Genomic DNA, 22,504 nt, shown 5'->3' on the forward strand with positions numbered 1-22,504 from the left:
CGAAATTCATTTATTTCACGATAAGCGCGATATTACAGTGAAATAAATTACCATTAGGCCTACTCAACCTTTAATGATCATGTTGTACTTTAGAATATGATTTCAGGTGCAAGTATCGATTCTCAAAAATTATCGAATGCATTATATTCGATTCTCTAATCACAAGCCACAAATTGGAAACGAAATAAGTAATCAAAACTCATGAAATTTCAGTTTGTTCCTGGCCTTGAGCTCAGCTGCTGCACAAGCCTGTAGAGGTTGAAAATGATACTGCACATATAAAATGATTGTGTTTTTTATAAGGACATTTTAATGTAAAAATCCCCATCTTATATTTGGACCACTTTGGTAATATCCCAAGACTTTCCATGGTTTTTAGCACGTTGTAAGCAAGTGACTCCCGGTTTTTCGTCGTTTCTCCCGATCTCCCAGACCTATCCCCCAATATTGAGAGCACAGTCATTTTTGTATTATTTTAAACTCCCGCCCATTTCCTTGTTCAATCTATATGGCTGAGAATGGCTGCTCGATAGTAGTTATAAATAACCACAACTGGAGGGGCAGTATTGGGGTCTATAATAATATTGGTCTATAATACAGTCAAATAGCTTAATAATAGGAAATAAAAGTCACAAGGAAGTAACCTAACTTCTAAAGTGGCACGCCATAGACATCTACCTGCAGCAGGACCTGCGTCAGTACTCACATTACGTCCTGTAGGAATGCTTCTATTTTGTATGTTTTAATTATTTGTTGCTCAAAATGTCAAAGCAGAAATGATGCAGTGTTTAAAAGTGTTTATAGGGAAGATTTTCCATGTTTGAGTCCAGGAAGGGACATTTCGTACTATATGATTTTTCAGTTGCACATGGCAGGAAGTGCAATATACTCAAACATGTGCAAGTGAAGAAACAAATATAAGGAGCAAGGTACCTACACTACTAGGTAGGCTACTCCAGCGGTTGAAGCTCCCATTGGCTGGAGTGCTATGACGTCACACGGTATGAAGGATAGCAGATAGGGTACACAGTGGCAGTGCAGTACAGCAAGCCTGTTAATTATTACAACTGTGAAACATCTTCCCAACCTTTCATCAAAAAATAATCTGTTATAGTCCACTTCGATAAGTACCGGTACTTCCAGTAGATTTTAAAGCAAGCTGCGTGAAAATACGTTAAATTTCGTCACATGCTGAGCAGCTAGAACAACTATCAAATACATGAGATATAATATGATAAGAAATAAAATTTTGTCATGCAGCTCAAGATGATTAATTTCTTTCCTGATGAAGTAAACATTTAGATAAAATGGCATAGGAAAATGTGCATCATATCGACATCTTTATGGAATTGTATTAAAATATTTAAACTTACCTGTCAGGAGACTTAATTTAGTTGATGAACCAGCTCAAAACTTAGCCTTCTTATTGGCATATTTTCTCAGTGCTACCTCCTTATTCTTGGCATTTAAATGCCATATCCTAATAAATACTGGAAGTTTTAACTTCATAATAGAAATAAATCTGTCTGGCCAGGTTCTCCTGCCATGGTAACGGAGTAGACCATGCAGCCAGCGACTCCATGCCAAATGTCAGGCGGCGGTTAATTAACCTGGCTCCCGTGGGGGCGTCGACGGCTTCGGGCAGAGGAACTGCCCCCAGGGAGGGTGATGGCCCTCAGTGGAGGAAATGCCACTGGAACCCATCTTGTTGGAGGGCTGCAGCTTCAACAGAACTGACTTGAGGCCAAAGAGGACTTCACGTGCCAAAAGGGCTCAAGATCAGATAGTCGCATGCGGAGCTGGAACAGCAGTACGGATGTGATACTATGATGCGGAAGGCAACGGAAAACCACCGCATTATGAATTATTCCTAATACAATCGACATGGCTGAAAACGCAAGAAACACGGCCCTCAGTCCCCGGTAGACCTTAGATGTTACAAGTGATTATTTTCATATTGACTGGTCAGAGGGCACTTAGAATCTCTGGATCAGCTATCAAGACTGCGACATGGAATGCAAGAAGTATGTTTGAAATAGGAAGGATTGGTAATACCATCCATGAAATGAAGAGGATGCACTTAGACATCCTGGGAATCAGCGAGATGCGTTGGCCAGGTTCAGGACAGTGTACTGTAGGCCAGCACACTGTGTACTATGCTGGAAATGATGACACCAATCACCGTCAAGGGTTGGCTGTTATCGTGTTGCAAGCTATAAACCGTGCCGTGTAAAACTTTTTACCATACTCGGACAGACTAGCCCTACTGCAGCTCCAGGCCAGTCCAGTTAATGTCAACATCATACAAGTGTACGCACCCACAGCTGACAAAGATGATGTTGAGGTGGAGGAATTCTACAGTGAGGTCAAAAGTGTGTTGGACATCACAAAAATCATGAGATGAACATCATTCTCAAAGACTTCAGTGCGAAGATAGGAAAAGGCAGTCAGTAACATGGTCGGATAATTGGGTCTGGACTTTAAGAAATGAGTGGGGCAGTTGGCTAGTGCAGTTCAGCCAGGAAGAACATCTTTTCATGCTTAATACTTGGTTCGAACTACCAGCCAGGCGACTCTACACCTGGAAGTCGCCTCAAGGTACCGCAGAACACATCGTCTGAAACCAGATAGATTTCATTCTGGTGAACCAGCGCTTCCACAACAGTTTCAAATCAGTTGAAACCTATCCTGGAACAAACATCGGATCAGACCATAACCCTGTGGTAGCATGCATCCAACTGCGCCTCAAGACAACTCGTAAGGCCATGAGACCTGCCAGGATAGACATCAGCAAGATCAAGAATGAAAAGATTCGTAAGAGGATTCAACATGACCTATCGAAAGGTTTTGATAAGATGAAGAACTTTGATATAGGTATAGAAGTCTTGTGGACAGAAATGAAACAGATTCTCACAGGCACAGGGAACAACATTTAACACGTGATAAAAAGATCAAGAAACAACCATGGATGACTGATGGGATACTGGAACTCACGGATGAGCGGCGGAAATGGAAAAACCGAGCGATAAATAAATACAACCAAGTACACAAAGAAATTAAGAGGAAGATTGTGGCTGCAAAAGAACAGTGGATGACAAAAAGATGTTAAGAGGTAGAATTCCTGCAGCAAAAGAATGACACTTTTAATCTACACAAAAAATAAAGGTGTGCCTTGGGTTATATCATAATAGAGGGTGTCATGTTCTGTTGGATAAGAACAACCGCATTGTGATTGACATCACTGACAAACTCAGGGTCTGGAAGTCATATGTAGAAGAACTGTTCAACGATGATCGACCTAATGAACATGGTGTGAACGAGGCGAACACAGGCCCTGCCATTTTGAAGGACGAGGTGAGGCGTGTCATCTGCCAAACAAAGAATAGAAAGGGCCCTGGACGTGAATGAAGTGCATGCAGAACGCCTCACACACCTGGATGACAATGCTATCAATATTCTGACAGAGCTATTCAACAAAATCTACTCAACTGGAATAATCCTAGAAGACGGCTTAGGTCAAATACTTTAATACACCAATACCAAACAGTTTGGCGTTTCCAGCGAGAAAGTCGATAGTGCTGCTACCTGCATGGCTTGGTGTGAAGAACAATTTAATAGCACATTGCCACTTGTATGATTCTTGGCGCACTGGCGTGTTTATAATTATTTATTAGCGTGTTTCACTAAATAGTTTAATTGCAGTTTACTAATGCAAGTATTATGGCTGCCGTCACTTGTACAGTTTATAATTGCAGCAATTACGGCATTGCAAACTTTTCGAAGTCATATGGTTGGCAAGCCAAATGAGCTTTACATATGTAAGGATTGTTTTAATGCTTATGTTAATAAGTATTTCAATGTAATGATTAATTGTTTTTAAAGAAACAAAATGTAGAAGATAGAAGGGAAAAGTACGAGTAATAAAGGCAAAGAAAGTAATGCACTTGTAACTTGCATTAAGTGACTTTGTTTGTAGAAAAAGCGTGGTGATGGTATTGTTAGAGGAAGTACAGCTCTCCTCTATTAACCATCCTCTATTAATATTAATCAGAAAGAACATAGAAGAGGTCTGACACTGCGAATGAAGGTATCGGCAAAAGAAAGCGAAGGACCATGAAGGGGGTGAAAATGAAAGACTCCCTAGCCCTTGCAAACCGTGTAGGAAAATAACAAAAATTGACCAAGAGAGGTCATATAAGAAAGTTGAATGTGAAGAGCCTGACACTATTAAGTGGAAACAATGTCATACTCAGCTTAATGAACCGTGGTCGCCAACACATGCTCCCAACTTGAGTCCCCCTGGTTCCCATTTTCGTTGCCTTTTACGACAGGCAGGAGATGCCATGGATGTTATTCTATCACCCCCACCCACAGGGGTGGCATCCATCGTATCCAAACCTCTCGTAAAAGGCGATTAAAAAGGGATCAGGGAATCTTCAACTTGGGAGTGTGAGTTGGCGACCATGGTTCCCTTTATTGAGTCTGGCATTGCTTCCACTTCCTTCACCCTTACTATACGTCATTCCTTGGTCAACTCTTGTTCTTTTTTGACTCTTACAAGTTCTAGGGAGTCTTTCATTTTCTCGCCCTTCATGGCCTTTCCCCTTGTATGGCCGATACCTTCATTTTTAGAAGTGTTGGGCATCTTCCATTTCTTCCTTCTTGCTAGAGGTAACAAAAGATGGTTGTTCAGTTATACTTCTTCTTAAAAGAGTAATCAGAACCACCACCACCTTCTGCAGATGCATTCTACCGCTTCCGCCAGCAGGGGTTGTATATAATAAATATATAAAACATATCAAACATCAATGGCCACAAGTTATTTAAATATGTAGTTCTTATAAATTCTTGCGTTGCTTTGGCCTTTGTCACTTTCATTCCACAATTACAGTTTCTCATTTCCTAAACCTTAAAAAAACATGCAGGTTGCTATGTTATCCTCTGCGTCGGGTGCTTTGGCTGAATGTTCAGCATACTCACCCTTGTTTCAGGGAGAGGGGCGTAAAACAAATATTATTATTATTATTATTGTTATTATTATTATTATTATTAGTAGTAGTAGTAGTGGTAGTAGTAGTACCGGGCGAGTTGGCCGTGGGGTTTGGAGTGCGTCGTTGTGAGCTTGCATTCGGTGGGTTCGAACCCCAATATTGGCAGCCCTCAAGATGGCTGTACCTTAATTAAGGCCACGGCCGCTTCCTTCCAATTCCTAGCCCTTTCCTACCCCACCGCCACCATAAGACATATCTGTGTTGGTGTAACGTAGAGCAAATTGTAAGTAGGAATAGTAGTAGTAGTAGTAGTAGTAGTAGTAGTGGTAGTAGTACTCATTTTAGAGGACCGGCTGTCAGGGAATTTTAATCGCGTCCCTTAATCCACGTAGCTCGGGGGCTGTGTATTTTTGTTCGTTTTTACACACATCAAACGACAAATCACCACTCCAAGTTCAATAGTTCCATTCGCTTGATTGCGGCCAGTATCCAGTATTCGGGAGATAGTGGGTTTGAACCTCACTGCTGGCAGCCCTGAAGATGGTTTTCCGTGGTTTCCCATTTCTACACCAGGCAAATGCTAGGGCTGTACCTTAACTAAGACCACGGCCGGTGTCCTTTCCTGCTCCATCGTCACTATAAGACATCTTTGTCAATGCGACGTAAAGCAACTTGTTAAAAAAAAAAACACACACCGAAACAGGCATTAGTGAAAACATACTTCCACATAAGTTTGACGACAGGAAAGGCATCCGGTCGTAAAACTAGGCTAAATTAATTGAAAGTGCTGGTCTCAGTCTCAAGTATCTGGGAAAAAGCCAGAGAGGTTGGGTGGATTATCAAAAGAATTCGGCTTTTAATTTTTAAGACCTAGCGAAAGGTACGGCTAGTATAATGATAACTGAAACACAGTTGGGATTCAGGAATGGTCTTGGGACTAGAGATGCACTTTTCTGTATTTAAGTATTTGTCCAACGTTGCTTGGAAATGAACAAGGATGTCTATGCATGTTTTATAGACTACGAAAAGGCATTTGACAAAGTCCAGCACAGGAAGTTGATGGAAATTCTGCAGAACATCGGACTTGACTGTGATTTTCGGATTATTGCCAACTTGTACTGGGGTCAGAAAGCAGCAGTCAAGATTGAGGAAAACCTGTCAGAAGAAATAGACATCCGCCGTGGCGTTCGATAAGGCTACGTATTATCTCCTGTACTCTTCAACATTTACTCAGAGGCTATCCTTGCAGAAGTTCTGGAAGAACCGTCTACCATAGGCATCATTATCAACGGAGAGCGTCTAAACAACCTATGTTATGCTGACGACATGGTATTGCTAGCAGACAACGCAGAAGAGCTTCAAGTATTATTGAACAAAGTGAATGTTGCTTGCAACAACAAAGGACTGAAGATAAACATTAAGAAAACCCAGTTCATGGTCGTCAGTAAACGGCAAGATGTCAATGTGCAGCTCACTCTCGACAATGAACCCATCGCTACGGTTCACCAATACCAGTATCTAGGATGTTACCTCAACCAAAAATGGGACTGCGGCCAAGAAATACGGGTCCGTATTGAACATGCGAGAAGCATCTTCATGCAGATGAAGAAACTGCTCAACAGCCGCAACCTACAGCTAAAGCTAAGGCTCCGTCTGGCCTGTGCCTACATCTTTCCCATGTTACCTTATGGAATGGAAGGCTGGACACTTACTCAAGCCCTCTGCAGAAGACTGGAAGCATTCGAAATGTGGGTGTACAGACATATGCTTTGCATTTCGTGGACAGACAGAATCTTGGATTCTGAGGTGTTGGATCGACTTGGAAAGAAGACTGAAGTCATGCTGACCATTAAAAGGTGGAAGCTGGAATACTTCGGCCATATAATGTGGAATGATAAGTACAGAATCCTGCAGCTTGTTATAGAAGGAAGAAGAGAAGGACATAGGAGTCCTGATAGACGACGAATTCTATGGATGAAGAACCTCGTAGACTGGTATGGGTTGGACACGATGTCTGTTCTGTGTCACTGCATCCAAATTCAAGATCGCCTTGTTGACCACCAACCGTTGCTACAAGATGGCACATAAGGAAGTAGAATAGAAATAAGAGTTTACATTACAATTTTGCATCTGGATACAGTCACTGTGAAACACACCAAATATCGTTTTGAACTGGGCTATGTTTCGTAATCACTCATGACTAGGATGTGTGAGGCCCCCTTTGGAAATAACCGAAATCCAGTCACAGGTCTCTCCTTGTGGCACTAAGAGTTTCATCAATCGAGCGACACTTGAAAGCCACGTAACCCACGAGGTTTTTAGGGAATTTTGGGTGACATCCTCCCCTCGTATCAATTGACTAGAACTCTCCTCCCTTAACAACTCTGTTTCAACGTCCTGGACAAACATTTCAGTCTCTGAAGACTCGTCAAGAATGTCAATGCACAGCTCATTTGTGACAAAGTCCTTTAAATTTTCTTCGGACTCAGGCTCCACAAGACTCGTTGATGGGCCATTGAAGTTTTCCCTGACCGACATGCTTCCAGATAAAGGAATTGAATTAGCATTTCCTGACAATAACAGCAACCTAATTTGATTTCTCACTTCAAATGGAGTTGGGTTGTTATAAAAAGTTCACAAATACGAGAGAAAAAGTTCTCCAAACAATGTTAGTATGTAAGAAATACCTTGGACTTTTCAGTAATGACTTACTTGAAATTACAAATCCCTTCTGAAAAGGTAGTAGACTGTTTCTTTTTCCAACTGTTACTTGGGAGTTAATGTCCAGAAATCTTTTCAGGGTCCTTTCTTGGCTGTGAAAATTAAGTCCCTAGCCACTTCTGAGTGGAGATTTATGGTCCTTGGGGATTCTAGTATTTAATAAATCGAATAAGTCATTAACCAACTCGAAGACCTCACTTTCTTGGTCTTTATGCAGGAAGTATTTAACTGCCTTAACAGCACGCTGAGAAAACAGCTGTGGGACTAATCGTACATTTTGACGAGAACGTCCAGTTGCACTCAGGTGAACATCATTGAATATGATACGTTGATGTTAGATCCCCACTTTGGTGTGCAAACAATTCTTGTATCAAACGACAACTTGCTTTAGTTCCGTCGGGCAGCACAAGACCTTCATCTAAGAAGTGGTTCATCAAAAACTTGAGCCACATCACAGAAAACCCACGGGATTATAAAAGAAAGTGTTGGCCATATTTAAATGCAGCTCTTTCCGCACTTTAGCGTTTTTTCTTCCCATATCACATGTTACGGCAACCACATTAATGTGGCAAGCTTCAATGTTTGTAATAATGTCCTGCAGAAGTGATAATACACAGGTTGTTTCCATCGAGAAAACAAACCTCGAACCATGGTCCATGACTACAAAGGCGCTCCTGTAGGGACTCATTATTACATCATTCGTTGAATCATAACAAATACGAGAGTCAATATTAATCTCATCAAAACTCAGGACAGCATATTTTTCTAGTCCTCGAAAATTTACTGCACGAGACTTTAAGAAACCAAGCACTTCCTTCAAAAATACCAGTTCTGCTTTTTAGTTTTTCTATCCACTTCTGCAATGTTGATCTAGCAGGTAAAAGTGTGTTTCTCTTTCTATGGTACGCATAAGCCTCCCGTAATGTCTTCTGAGGACCATTTCGCTCTTTTATTTCGCACTTACGAGACACTGTATCTGTTCTGGTGTAAAACATTTTGACGGTATTTTCTCTTCCGTTTTTCTGATAACATTTTGTGTCACTTTGGGTGGTGATGGTCGTCTAGTGACTAATAAGACATACCGGTACCTTAGACATGTACATTTTTTAAACGTGTCTTTTGTAGCTTTCAGCATCGCCAACGTAGCAGCATGCTTCCCTTTTAATGCTTCAACGTGTCTTTGAAGTTTTTCTATTTCTTCGTCCTTATTATCTTCAATTCTGTCAGTAATAGTTGACTATTCGAGTTTCCTCTTCTTAGGGAATAATGTAGTGAGAGTACATCGCCCGTTTTCTGATATTTTAGCCTTTGTGTCGTATATCTCGTTCAGCGGAGACCTGTGGAATGCGAATACATACGTGTTTTAGAACAGTGTTCTGGACACCACTAGGCCAAAGTTTTCAAAGCAGCTTATACCATTAGATTAGAGGACAGATATGTGAGTAAATGGTCTCGAGAGCCAAGGATAACAGTTGAGAGAATTCGTCGTGCTGACCACACAACACCTCGTAATCTGCAGGTCTTCAGGCTGAACAGCGGTCGCTTGGTAGGCCAAGGCCCTTCCAGGGCTGTTGTGCCATGGGGTTTGGTTTGGGATATGGAAGTAAAAAAAAACATACCTGTGACGTAGTTTCACTTGTACTAGGTCCTTCCGCAGTAAAACCTCCACACCAGTTGGGAATAAATTGAGTTGGTACAGCATCTGGGTGTAGTATTTTCTTGGTGGGCAAACCTAAAAGCTCATTTTTTATATCTCGCTTGTAATCTGTTGGAAGGAAATGAACAGAACACACACGAGAATTGTCCGGATTAAACTTATCAGTTCGCTTACAGAGAGAAATCCACAAACCCTTTAACTCGTCATTTTTTGGGAGCCTGTGATACATAACACCGGTACATTTAAATCCGTAATTACAACACTGTGCCGCAGTACAATAAATACGACTTTTTACGTTTCCACTCATTACACTGCACATGTTCACACCAGACCAAAGCATAAAGCAGAACTAACTGGAAAGATCGGTAGTAGAAACACATGTTTGGTCATCAGGACAGGCGAGTGCTGTCTTCATACCATGTGACGTCACGCAGAAGGCGGCCAGGGAGAGAAACAAGTGAGCGCGATGCGAGAAGACACCCCCCTGCATAAGGAGAGTGTCCAGTGTGTATAAAGAAACCGGAAACTGAATTGTTCATGTAAAAACCAAGATGTAAATCCTGTGGTGAATGCCGAGGCTTTATTTACGTCACTCATCGTAGAATGCAACCTGCCTGTAAAGTGTGCCGACAATACGGTGGCTTTGTTTTGCAAACCATTTCCTGATTCAGAAATCGCTAAATGATATGGGTGTGCTAGAATGAAAAGAGTGACTACACTGACTGAACAAATGTCATGGGATAGTGAAGCACTGATGCGCAGGTGTGTTGTCTGCGCACCACACGCCCCCTGTGCCAGCGGCAGTTGTATAGGACTCCTTGTGACCAGTGGCTGTGCATGTGACAGGTGTAACATGGAATGTCGTCGTTAGCTGACACCATTCGAATAGGGTATGGTGGTTGGTGCTGGACAGATGGGAAGTGCGATTTCGGAAGTGGTGTGGGAATTCGGCTTCACAAGATCAACCGTGTCCAGGGTGTATCGTGAATGGTTGAATGCGGGTGTTACCGTCCACAACAGACGAACGACCGGCCGTCCAGCCACCCTCGATGACCGTGACTGGTGACATCTGAGACGAATTGTCAATAGTGACAGACGGGCAACCGTGCAACAAATCATGGCTCAATTCAACACAGGCCGTGCTAGACACGTCTCTCAGTGACAATCCGTAGGAACATGGGTTCTATGGGGTATGGCAGCCGGCGCCGCACACAGGTGCCACTTTTAACCCAACGTCATCTGCACGACGACGCGCATTTGTCGCCAGTCACCAGGGATGGACATTGGAACAATAGCGTAACGTGATATGGTCGGACGAATCACGATTTCAACTGCACTATGCCGATGGGAGGCACCGTGTATGGCGCAGACCACATGAAGCGATGGATCTCGCCTGCCTCAAAGGTGTGATCCAGGGCGCTGGTGTGTGTGTTATGGGGTGCATTTTTCTGGTATGGAATGGGCCCCCTAGTTGTTCTGGAAGAGACTTTGAATGGTACACGGTATGTCGAGCTGCTCGGAGACCATCTCCACCCATTTTTGGCCTTCTTGCGCCCAGACGGTTCTGCAGTGTTTCAAGATGATAACACACCGCCACATCGCTCCCACGTCGCCCAGGAATAGTTCCAGGAACATGCAGTGGAGGTCCAACGACTGCCATGGCCACCCAAGAGCCCCGATATGAACCCTATCGAGCATATCTGGGATGTCCTGGAACCCAGGCTCCGTGCCATGGACCCTGCACCCACGAACAGACCAGCATTGGCAGCCGCTCTGCAAATGATTTTGTGTCAGCTGCGTCCAGAGGACTACCAGGGACTTGTCGACTCACTTCCACGGCGTCTCACTGCAGTTCGCAGGGCCAGAGGAGGCCCCACACGCTATTAGGTGACTATCCCATGACATTTGCTAAGTCAGTGTATTTTTACAGAAATGTGCATGAAAGAAAGAGAGAAAATTGCATCACATTTGCAGGTGGAATGCATTTTCTGTTTGTACTGATGGTAGCAGTAAAAGAGACTTCAAAGTATATTATATAGTTTTAACGTTTTTTGTCCTGAACTCAATAAAATTCAGTGTTGTCTACTCTCTCTGCCTAATTTAGAAGGGGATGCTACTGGAACTAACATTACCAAATTTTTGCTCTCAACTCTTCAGGAATTCCACATTCCATTAAAAAACTGCCTACCCAGCACCAAGTTTTTTGTTCCTGGTTGAGGAGACGAAGAACCCACATGGCAGACAATTTTCGGAAATGTAGTTCATCTCGGATGATGGTTTGAACACTTCCGTAACTTATTCCTATGGCTAAAACAATTTGCAAAATTTTTATTCACCGATCTTCACCAATAATCTCACGAACGGCAACAATGTTGTCTGCATTCATGAGGTTCATTTTCCACAGCTTCTCTTCCTGCCACAAATTTTTTAGCCCACTCATACACTCGAGTCTGCGAAAGTATTTCTTTCCCAAACTGTGCGCAGAGCCATCTCAAAATTTCAGAAGATTTGGTGCCCTCTTTTGCGAGAAATTTGATAGTGATGCATTGTGCAACAGACCTTTTGCTCACTCACGGCGTACTGAAGCAGCTCAGCTTTCCACCGTCGTTCGTGCGCGCAAACCCCTTCTCCAGACACCCCCGCCAACATCCTGGCAAAGCCCCGCCTCAGAATTATTACTAAGAGCAGCGGTACATTCAAATTCCTGTTTATATTTGATCTGCCTTTGTACATTTTCTGAATTGAGGGGTATATATTTCAGCATCAACTATCCCTCTGTTACTCTTTTGCTGGAACTTCTCACTGTATTACAAGAAACTCAATGATGCAGATCCATTTGGAGAATGATTAAAATAATTTGTTGAAACTTCTTCCTTCCTTGAAATATCAAGTACGTACACTCAACTGCACGAAATTTGGCCAGGAAAAAATACTTCATTTTATACATTCTTGAAACGTGATGATATTTATAAACTGTGGATAGCTGGTGGCCGAAGAGAATCCTGTCACCTGCACAATATGGTCATCCTGGCACAAACAAGAGAATTTTGATGATTTTGAGAGAAAGTCATCTTCAAAGATGGGGCAATTTTCGTGTGGTTGAGTGTACACATCACTGTGATGTTACCTGTGCATTCTGGGTTAATACAAACTTGTGATAATTTGTGTGATGACAGGTTGATTCAAGTATTAGAAGAAAATGTAAGATCATCGATAAGAATAGATATACAGTGAGACCTCGTTAGTGCGTTCCTCATGCTTAGCACATCATAAATTCAAAGTCCCGATTCTCATTGGATTAAATCTATTGTAAAAATACCTCACTGAGTCTTGAATTTTTGTTATTACAACTTAGTACGATCACATTATTCCTAGCCCTGAAAAAGTTATTTTTCATTCCTTGCGAAATAAATGTGATTTCCAACTCAGGTAAGAGCCGTCACTACAGTTGCGTGATTACAGCAAAAGGCCTTGAATTCCTGAAGTTCACAGGATAAGTTGCACTTTTGAGGAGCAAGCTGTTACCCTCAGGAATGTTCAGTTTTGTTTGCTTGTTAGTAGCAAGATTGGTGAATAACACAGTGAGTCTGCTTGTGCTTGTATTTTGCATTCCATTTAGAAATTTATTTTGTGTTGAATGGTACAGTGAAGGGTAGTGAATATTTTTCGTGTAATAGCCTGTACCTGGATTAGTAACATAATCGTGTGAAGTTGACCAGCATGGTGCATATTTGTTTTGTGATAGCCTAGTTATGGATACAGTAAATGTCGTAAAATTCCTTGCTAATGAAGACAAAAAATTAAAATCTATCTTAGAGGTGGAGCTTCCACGGTGTGAAGAATTATTTAGTTTATTTTCTGGGTTGAACCGTGTTGTTGTTGTCGTCTGTACATCACGTACAGTTTGCCAAAATTTCAAATACATTGCAATGTTCTTTGTCAAGGCGACTGAAATACCCCTACTCGATCTGAGGTAGTCAGTCTCCCAGGCAGCAGTCACAACTACAAGAGTGGCCCTGACCTTGGTCTTTTATATCCTAGCCTTTCTGTCTGATGTAAGCCCCTGGCTGTCTCGTAAGAATTCTGAAAGGTATGTGTCACAACCAGGTAGTGAGGGCTTACCCACGCTGTTATCTAAGTGGGGTTTTGGCCTGCGTGTTTATGTTGTGGTCTGTATGTCTTAAACTATGAATGATAGGCATCCAAGAATTACTGACTTTATATCCTTCTTCTAAATTCATATTCTTCGGATGTTTCTCGATTTCGATAGCCTCGTGGATTTTCCTTTCCAGATCTGGAAAGCATGCGCATCACCGAAGCAAGAGTGCACGTGTACTGAGTGTACATGCCATATAGCAACCAAATCTGAGTTCTTTTAAGCCTGCCAAGTTTTGCAGGATCTGTTTGACTGGCGGACTTGGTAATGTACATCAGTGTGGTAATATATGTTAGAGATGCTACATATTTCGTTCAGTATTTGTTAGTGGTGAGTAGCAGGAAAATAAATCATCTGTAAAGGAAATTGGGGAATGGTTAAGAAGTGGTAGGTACTATATACTAGTAAAGAAAGAGGGCTCAAGTTCAATATGATGAAAAATGTACTTGTGTTTATTACAGGTATAAAATTAGCTAATAGGTTTTTTGCAGTGCAATTTTTGTAAAAATCTGCTAAGCACACAAGTATGTTATGATGTGTTTGCAAAACTTTGCGCAGAGTATAAATATTTTAAAGTAGGACAAAAAACTTTATCACAAATGCGTGGAAATGTGCGTCAAGGACATCATTTTCCGCTATGGAGGGTGAAGGTTTTTCTTAATTTGTGGCAGGCATTGGTTGAAAAGGTTAAAAGGTATTGCTCGGTGGATATTAAAGATGTTATACCCTCTCGAATAACAGTAACAGGGAAAGGAAAAAAATTTGCAAAGTGCGTAGTCAAATGCTTCCAGATGTAGTACATGCTATTCAGTCTGGTAACTGGTCAAGTCTATACTCCATACAGAATGGTGTGAATAGCCTTTCAATTGATGTTGAATCTATGATAGTGAAGGTGTTCAATTATTTTTCCATATACCTGTCAGAGTTGCAACACTCATGGAATATTGTGATTTTTTAAATGTAACATATCATAGGTTCTACTAAACCATGTAAAACTAGGGGGTTATGCATGTTCCTAGTGATTGAGAGGTTGTTACAAATGTTCGAGCCACTGAAATCTTACTGTTTGTCATTGGGCAAGTATCCAGTTTACCTGAAATATTTTTTGTTTGATGAAGCGGAGGAGGCCTATGTATGGTTCTTAAATGCATGGACCCGAGCAAGTTGGCCGTGCGGTTAGGGTTGCGTAGCTGTGAGCTTGCATTTGGAGGATAGTGGGTTTGAATCTCACCGTCGGCAGCCCTGAAGATGGTTTACCTTGGTTTCCCATTTTCATACCAGGTAAATGATGGGGCTGTACCTTAATTAAGGTCATGGATGCTACCTTCCCAACCCTAGCACTTTCCTATCCTTCTGTCTCTGAAAACCTTCGATGTGTTAGTTTAACGTTAAACAAGTAGCAGAGAGAGAGAGAGAGAGAAACAATTAATTTGCACGGATGAGTCTATTTCAAAAGTCTATAAGCAGGATTGCAGAAAAGGACATTTTAATGAATGAGGTAAAAATAATTTTGTTGGATGTCGGTAAAACTGTGAGAGAAAGGCAGAATCTAGGTTTTGCTAGCATTAAAGGAAACAAAACTTGTAAAATTCCAAGATGAGTGTAAGCTATTTTATGAAGATACTGCAAGTTATTTGACAAAATGGGGTGAGTGTCTCTCTGAGCTTGATTATTTTGATTGGTTTGTTAAGAAGGAAGTCATACTTTCCATCATTGTAGTTAATGTAACTTAAAGGCTTTTCAGTCTGTTGAACACATTAGTTCAAAACATAATATATAACCACTATAACATGCCTATAAAAGAAGAAATACACACTGTTAAACAAAGAATGACATGTTTCATTCTGCAGTTCCTATCAAATCACTGTAAATCGTGCACAGTGAAGGTAATTTTTTTCATCAAATTGTAATACTGAAATACTCCCGTGGGCGGGGGCAGTAGAATGTATCTACAGTATGTCCTGCCCATTGGCGGTGCGTGACTTTTACAGTAAGGGAAACACGTATAAACTAAGAGGATGTATAAAATAACCCTCATTGTCTTGTTCTGTTTGAAAGTTAATTCCATCTACCTCTCCTTCTTGATAAATTCTTTTTTGACAAGGCTGTAATATTCTTCATTCTCTGATGATTTCAATTTTAGTAAAATCTTCTCAATCACCAGCAGAGACAAGTTCGAGAGTCTTTGTTGTGGATTCTTCTAAGGGCCGGAAATGAACTACCGGCACTAGGATAGCTGAAATCAACGTACATTAATTGAACACTTCAGAAAAGCAGATGATGACAATGCACTGTTTAAAATTAAACAAAAGTTTTAGAACTCCCATCATAGCTACGCTGAACTCACTTTTTAGACGTGTGAAGTCAAAATGCTGTCCGTAACTTTTTTTCAAAGAACAGAAGGCTCCTTCAGGGAAACTTTTCTTTGTGTTCTAAATGTTAATTTTTTGAGTGCTTGGAACCATAGTTCTAGTTGGGTATATATATTGTCATATATCTTGCAATATACGTCATACTTTGTAGCAGTGTGAATTTATGTCGCAGGTATCATTTGATGTTGCCTCTTCCTTGGCTGCTCGTAGTTCTCTTGACATTTGTTCCATACTCTTTCACATTAATTTATTTGATCATGAGTGATACTTTTTGTTTCCTTTACTTTGGCAATGCAGAAATTTACATCCATTGCTTTCGTTTGAAGAGTTTCAAAGAGAGAATGGGTCATGCAAAATATCTCGCTGAAAACTAATAAAATGAAATTGAACTGGAATTGTAGATAACACTGTTGAAACCTCAAGCTTTGTGATATTAGACTATCCCAGCGCTCTACATTATATCAGTAATATTCTCAAACAACTGAACTAATTCTTCTTTTTATTCACGTGAACTGTTTCAACAAGTCTTCCATTGTAATTGCATCATGTTGGATGCACTTTAGGATATCATCTCTTGATTTCCTTATCTAATGCAGTAGTTTTTTCTGTTGAATTATGGAAAAATAGAGGCCAAGCTACTCAGTCATGAAGAATATTCTACACTTTATATTAGAGGTTATCTGTGGAAGGATAAGGTTCAGTCTGTGAGCAGAACAGTGTACAAATAAAGCATCGAGATATTTGTCTTCCACTCTTTTCTGTAAACCACCAAGCTCTCCTGACATCACTGCTGCTCCATCGTAACATTGAGCGACTAGTTTAGTTTTACTCGTCCATTATGTGGAATACACTATCTGCAAGAGCACTGCGATCACCGCTTACGTCAGTAAATCCAAGAAATCGCTCCCGCACTTCTCCATCAGCAGATTTGTACCTAACAACAGTTGAAAGTTGGGAATGGGCAGAAATAGCAGTAGTTTCAGCAATAATAATAATAATCACCACAAATGGTTACTACAATACTTCTTTCTTTATTTCGATCAATAACATACTGGCTGCTCAATCACTTAAATCATTTTGTAATTTTATGTGAAAGACCTGTGAACACTGTATCTTTCTGCAAATGATTTATCAGTGTCTCATCGTACTTGCTCAGCAGCGTTATGATTTTGATGTAATTTCTATGATTTAAGGAACTTTTATCTTCTGCATGTGCTCTGAGAGGAAGTTCTTGTCTTACAAGATACATTACATCATCAATCAGTCATTGGATTTCCTTTCTATTATTTATTACCAACTCATTATGTTTTATTATCTCCAGTTTACACTGCTGATTGAGTTACAAATGTATTCTGCTTGTTAACGAATGTTGTTAATAGAATTTCAGCTTGGATATGTGTTTGTGATCGTTGATGATGCTGAGATGCTTTAAGCAGATCGAAGCCTGCACTGTTCTACACACCTTTTTATTTGAAAATAGAACTAAAGGCCAACAGTAGAGTTTTGATGTTCTTTGACAACCACATAACCAGCCTACTTTTCCATACTGATTTGCATTAAAGTGTCAGACACATAATTTTGTTTTCGTTTCTTTACACCAGAGAAATCAGCCGCTCTCTTCACTCTTGGTGACAGTTACCATGCTTAGTGACTCAAAGCTGGGAGTGAGCACAGTCCATGCATTCCCTACTCAGCCGGCAAAATTGCAGTAGTGCCTTTAATTAATATGTATGCTCTTTTGGCATGTCAGTTTGGTGCAGTTTTCACAAATAACCCAAATGAAATGAAATTATACTACTTGTACGAATATTTCACTTCAGTTGAGGACACAAGCTCAATTTATTAAACTTTTTTCTTGTTAAGTTTTAGCACGTATAAATACTCTCGAATGGAATGAAATAGTCAGATGCGTTCCGCCTAGCCAGAGATTCCCGAATCCAACCAAAGAATTGTGAAGGGGGCAGAGTGGGACATTATTGTCACTGGAACCCTTGTGGGGCTTGGCAAGCCACTTGTGACTTGCCTGTCAAACGACATTGATAGCACACCCTTGTGCCTCGTGGAAACAGACATACTGTATGTTTCCAACTCTCAACTGCCCATGCACCACTGTCATGCTAAAATAATGTTAATTATACAGTGTATAAATGATCCAAAAAAAAGAAAAGAAAATTATAAATATTTAAGCTTTTTTTTGTGGTTAATATTTATTTTAAAGTTTGTAACATTGACTCATTCCCTTCATTCCGTGGAATAACCACTCCTGTTCCTGCCTGTCATAAGAAGAACTAAAAGGCAGACCAGAGGCTTTCAACTTGGGAGTGTAGTTGGTGACCATGATTTCCCTAGCTGAGCCTGATATTGCTTCCACTTATATGTGCCAGGCTGCTCACTTTCACCTTTTCTTTCCGATCACCCTGGGTCATCTTGTTCTCTTCCGATCCAAACGGTATTAAGTTTGCAAAGCGTAGGGATTTTTTCATTTTCACACAGTTTGTGGCCCTTCCCTTTCTTTTACCCATACCTTCAATATTTGAAGTGTCGGACCTCTTCCATTTTCCTTATGATTAGTGTTAAAACTCCTGCGGATAGGATGGCAGAATACATCCACGATATCCCCTGCTTGTTCTAAGAGGTGGCTGAAAGGGGTCCAGGGGCTCTGAACTTTGGAGAGTGGGTTGACGATCCTAGCCGAGTCTGGCATTGTTTCCACTTAATTGTGTTAGGTTCCTCCTCTGCCATTTCTGTGCATTTTGATGAATGTGATGCCAAGAATGACACGTTTATAAAGCAGCATGTGCTGTGAGAGCAGCAAGATTCTTATGACTGTAAAAATAATACAGACATGAGTATTCCGGACAATAGCCCTACCATATTTCTCTGTAGCTGATGTGAACTGGATATTATCCCATTTTGGAACAATTTGGGGAGATATCCGAAGTGAAAATTTTGCTGAGCAAATCTGTGAAAATGGGTTATAGGTTGTAGTTGTAGGTTGTTTAGCCATTGGTTATGATTTACTGGAGTACAGGTAATTCAATAGGGTACCATTACCAGAATACCTTGGTCAACCACTAGAGAGGTTAGTGCATCTGTATGGAACATTTCAGTGAATTATATTGTTAACTTTAGGAGTTATAATTATTTGAGTGAAACTGTAAAACGATTGTGCCTTTTGAGGAATGGTTGGCCACTGTGGGTAATTGTGTGCCAGATAGCCCAGATGGCAACGTGTTAAAGTCAGGAATCTTCCCTCTATTCTTCAATTGCTTTTTATGTGTTGTATATGTCTCATTTACTATGGTTAGATCAACATCATTATCAAGCAGAAGTTGTGATAGGTCGCTTTTTTGCTCTTGAAATGCCTTTGCATTTAATTTGGCAGTCTTAGGCTGGGCCCCAAACAACCTTGCTATTTGTTTCTGAGAAGAAACTTTTGTGTTCACATTTCAGTCCACATGGTCCGGAGATCTGTTAAAATTCAACAAATAGTTCGGCTGCGTATGCGCTGTTGCTCGCTTAGCACCACCCAAGTGTCATGTGTTAGGCATTTTAAACTTAACCTGCAGACGTGTGCAACATTCAACCCCCTTATAATGATAGGGAACAGTAAATATTATTGCTGTGATTATGCTTATTTCATAGATATACATTGTAGCTTATATTTGTTAAAGTAAATTGTTGTCTGGTAAAAAATTCTAGCTATTCTCACTCTTATTTCCGAGCAAGTACTTAACGGGTTGTTATCAACCCATGTGTATATACAGGACTTAAAAGAATGAAATAGTTTTAGTTCTTTTTTTTTTCTTGTGAGAAGCCATCCTCCTCCTCCTTCTTCTTCGTCTTCTTCATGCTGGCCTTTTCCCAGTGATACGGGGTCAGCACTTTGTATGGATTTAAGCCCAGTTTTAAAGGTGGAGGGCTGTATTTACTATTGCGTGTTTCTGTGATGGTTTGTAATGTAGTTTGATGTATGTAAATCAAGATGTATGTTAAGACGAGCACAGACCTCAGTCCCTGAGCTAGAAGAATTAACCAGACTGTTAGAATCCCCAGTCCAGTCCAGGAATTGAACCTGGGGTCCTCTGAACCAAAGGCCACTATACTGGCCATTCAGTGAAGGAGCTGGACTGGTCTTTGGACAGAAAAAGTAAATAAATTTGGGCGTAGGTGGTTTAATTATAAATCGTTAATCAGATATTTACTAAGAGAATGAAAGCTGAGTGGACTCAGAATATCTTATAAGTTGGAAGTATCAGACATGAAAGTAGTGAGAATAATTGCTGTTACAAATACTGGCAAGAGGGTACTTGGAATGATAAGATGGAGGCTGTTAGGAATCACCTCGATGGATGATTCTCTACACATAAATTGGCTTCTGTTACGGTGTCATGTGAGGCGAATGGAGGAGGATAAGTTACTTAGGATAATAATGGCTGAAAATTATAACAGTTTATAATGAAGATAGTGTATGTTTTTTTTTTTTGGTCTTCTATCAAGATGGCAATATTATAGTCATTAATATTGTGAAGTCATTATTCACCTCCCCATCTGTAGCTAGATTGATAAAAATGTTCTGAATTTGTCTGTAGTAACTACAGTATTGATACCTGTTCATTTTTTAAAATATATTTTGAAGATGTATTAGTTTTAATGAAACAGATACATTGCCTTCCTTTTTACTTTTCAAAAGAAGACATAAAGTAAGAATTGTTAGAATTAACTGAAGATTTTTAACTAAGAAGGAAGAAAATGTGTTGCCTTACTTTTTGGAAATGAATTCATAGAATGTAGTAGTATTTCAGTTTGGGATGTTTTAAATGAAGTGTGTATGTGTGTGTAATGCAGGTGCGTGTGTGGTGGGTTGACGGGCATGTGTCAATGTCCTGGCCTCAGGACTTATACAAAGTGGGAGAATACGACAGCGATGAAGGTGAACTCTGGGATGATAACAGCAGTGAAGCTTCGTGGGAAACGGAGTCTGAAGATTGTGTTGTCTTTGAGGAAGAGTACGCAATTAATTTTCATTTATTTTTTGTTAATTGTATAGTGGATGGAAGGCTGTAATTCGCATTGTCCATCAATAGGATTTATTTTCTGTATTGATTAGCTTTTCTGAGTAGATTAAAAAAATTTAAAGGTGCATCCCTGTAGTTCTGAGTCCAGCTGTTCACAAGGTGGATCTTTTCTGATTAGGAGTGAGATTCTTCTGTAGTTACAGCCTTTGTCCTGAAAAATTGAGAATGGGAAGAAAATAGCTTGCATGTTCTGATCTTAAAAATTGTAAAAATAAGTATTAGGACAAAAGTAGCACATATTAGGAAAGATACATAGTAAGGCAGTCTTTTAATGGTGATTTTATACTACATGATTTCCACCGATACCCTTTTCAGATGGTCCTGAGGTCCTTTTCTCTTTCAGAAATATGCCAGGCCTAAATTCACAAAAGTTAAATGTAACTTTTTTTCCTTGTAGCATATCTTGAATACTTTGTACATTTTGGAAATCCAGTCCTGACAACTCCTTTGGAATAATTCCTATAAATGAGTTATATTTATTGGAGAACCCTGCTTGTTGCAGGTTTGGCAAAGTTTCATTTGTAAGTCCTGTAAATCTGGCATGAAAGTAGTATTATTTCACCGAAGTTTTACATATTATCAATTTGTTTAAGAACCTTTTTTGGAAACTTGTTAGTAAGATTGCTAAAATGTGATCAGAGATTCACCTACTGTATGTCCTTTTTCATTCATTGTGATTACCTATTTGATGTCACCCAGGGTCTCCGGTTATAGATATTGGTTGTTATCTTTATAAAAGGGATGAACCTTTATTTTAACTTCATACTTTATTTGGTGACTTTCTTACTAGTTTCTTGCCAAGGTGACTGTAGTTTAAATCCTGATCAGTGTATACATGGTTTTCAGTATCACCATTACCATCATTATTTTCCTTTTCACAGCACCACCTTTCTCTCTTCCCCTATCCAACCACCATTGCTGCTGCTCATCTTCCAATCCAGATTCCTTCTTAATATGCTGTTTGTGATCAATTTTATCTCAGGTTCTCGAGTCTTAGCTTGTATCATCAGCGTCCATCCTCATAACATGTTCGAACCATCTAAATTTAATTCTCTTAATTTTGTCTGAAAGTTTTCTTATTTCAATTTCTTTTTTTCCATTCTCATTTCTTGTTAATAATAATATTATTATTATTCCACATATACAATTAAATCCCTCTCGTTAGACTTCCACGTAAAATAAATTAGACTTTATCGCAAGGTAAGTCGTATAAAACACCAGTTATGCTTACAAAATCTGAGTAACATTAGACTGTAAAACACATGAAACTTTCACATTCCTCCTTATCGAGTTCCTTAATGAGTCTGTGTGATGATATACTGTTTGTTTTAGGTGAATTTATTATGCTGAATGGTGTAGGGAGGTGCAGGGGCAGGGTTAATTACAAGAGAGAATCAATTTTAGAAAGAAACAAACAGGTGTAAAATCAGGTCATATAAGGAGAGATAGAAACATGGAAAAGAGCATATAATAGGATGAACACAGCGACAGATGACAAAAAATAAAATAAAAAATAAATTATGCCAGGA

General features: G+C 40.0%; 1 protein-coding gene across 1 annotated transcript in view; it reads left to right on the forward strand.

Annotated features, from left to right (window-relative positions):
* Window positions 1-22,504, forward strand: part of LOC136876122 ((E3-independent) E2 ubiquitin-conjugating enzyme UBE2O) — a 322,520-nt gene that overhangs the window by 205,728 nt on the left and 94,288 nt on the right. Inside the window, exon 10 of the mRNA XM_067149804.2 lies at window positions 20,746-20,906. Within this exon, the coding sequence (XP_067005905.2) occupies window positions 20,746-20,906 (161 nt within the window). The remainder of the gene's footprint in view (window positions 1-20,745; window positions 20,907-22,504) is intronic.

This window comes from Anabrus simplex, chromosome 6 (genome assembly GCF_040414725.1).
Source record: "Anabrus simplex isolate iqAnaSimp1 chromosome 6, ASM4041472v1, whole genome shotgun sequence".
Lineage (NCBI taxonomy): Eukaryota > Metazoa > Arthropoda > Insecta > Orthoptera > Tettigoniidae > Anabrus > Anabrus simplex.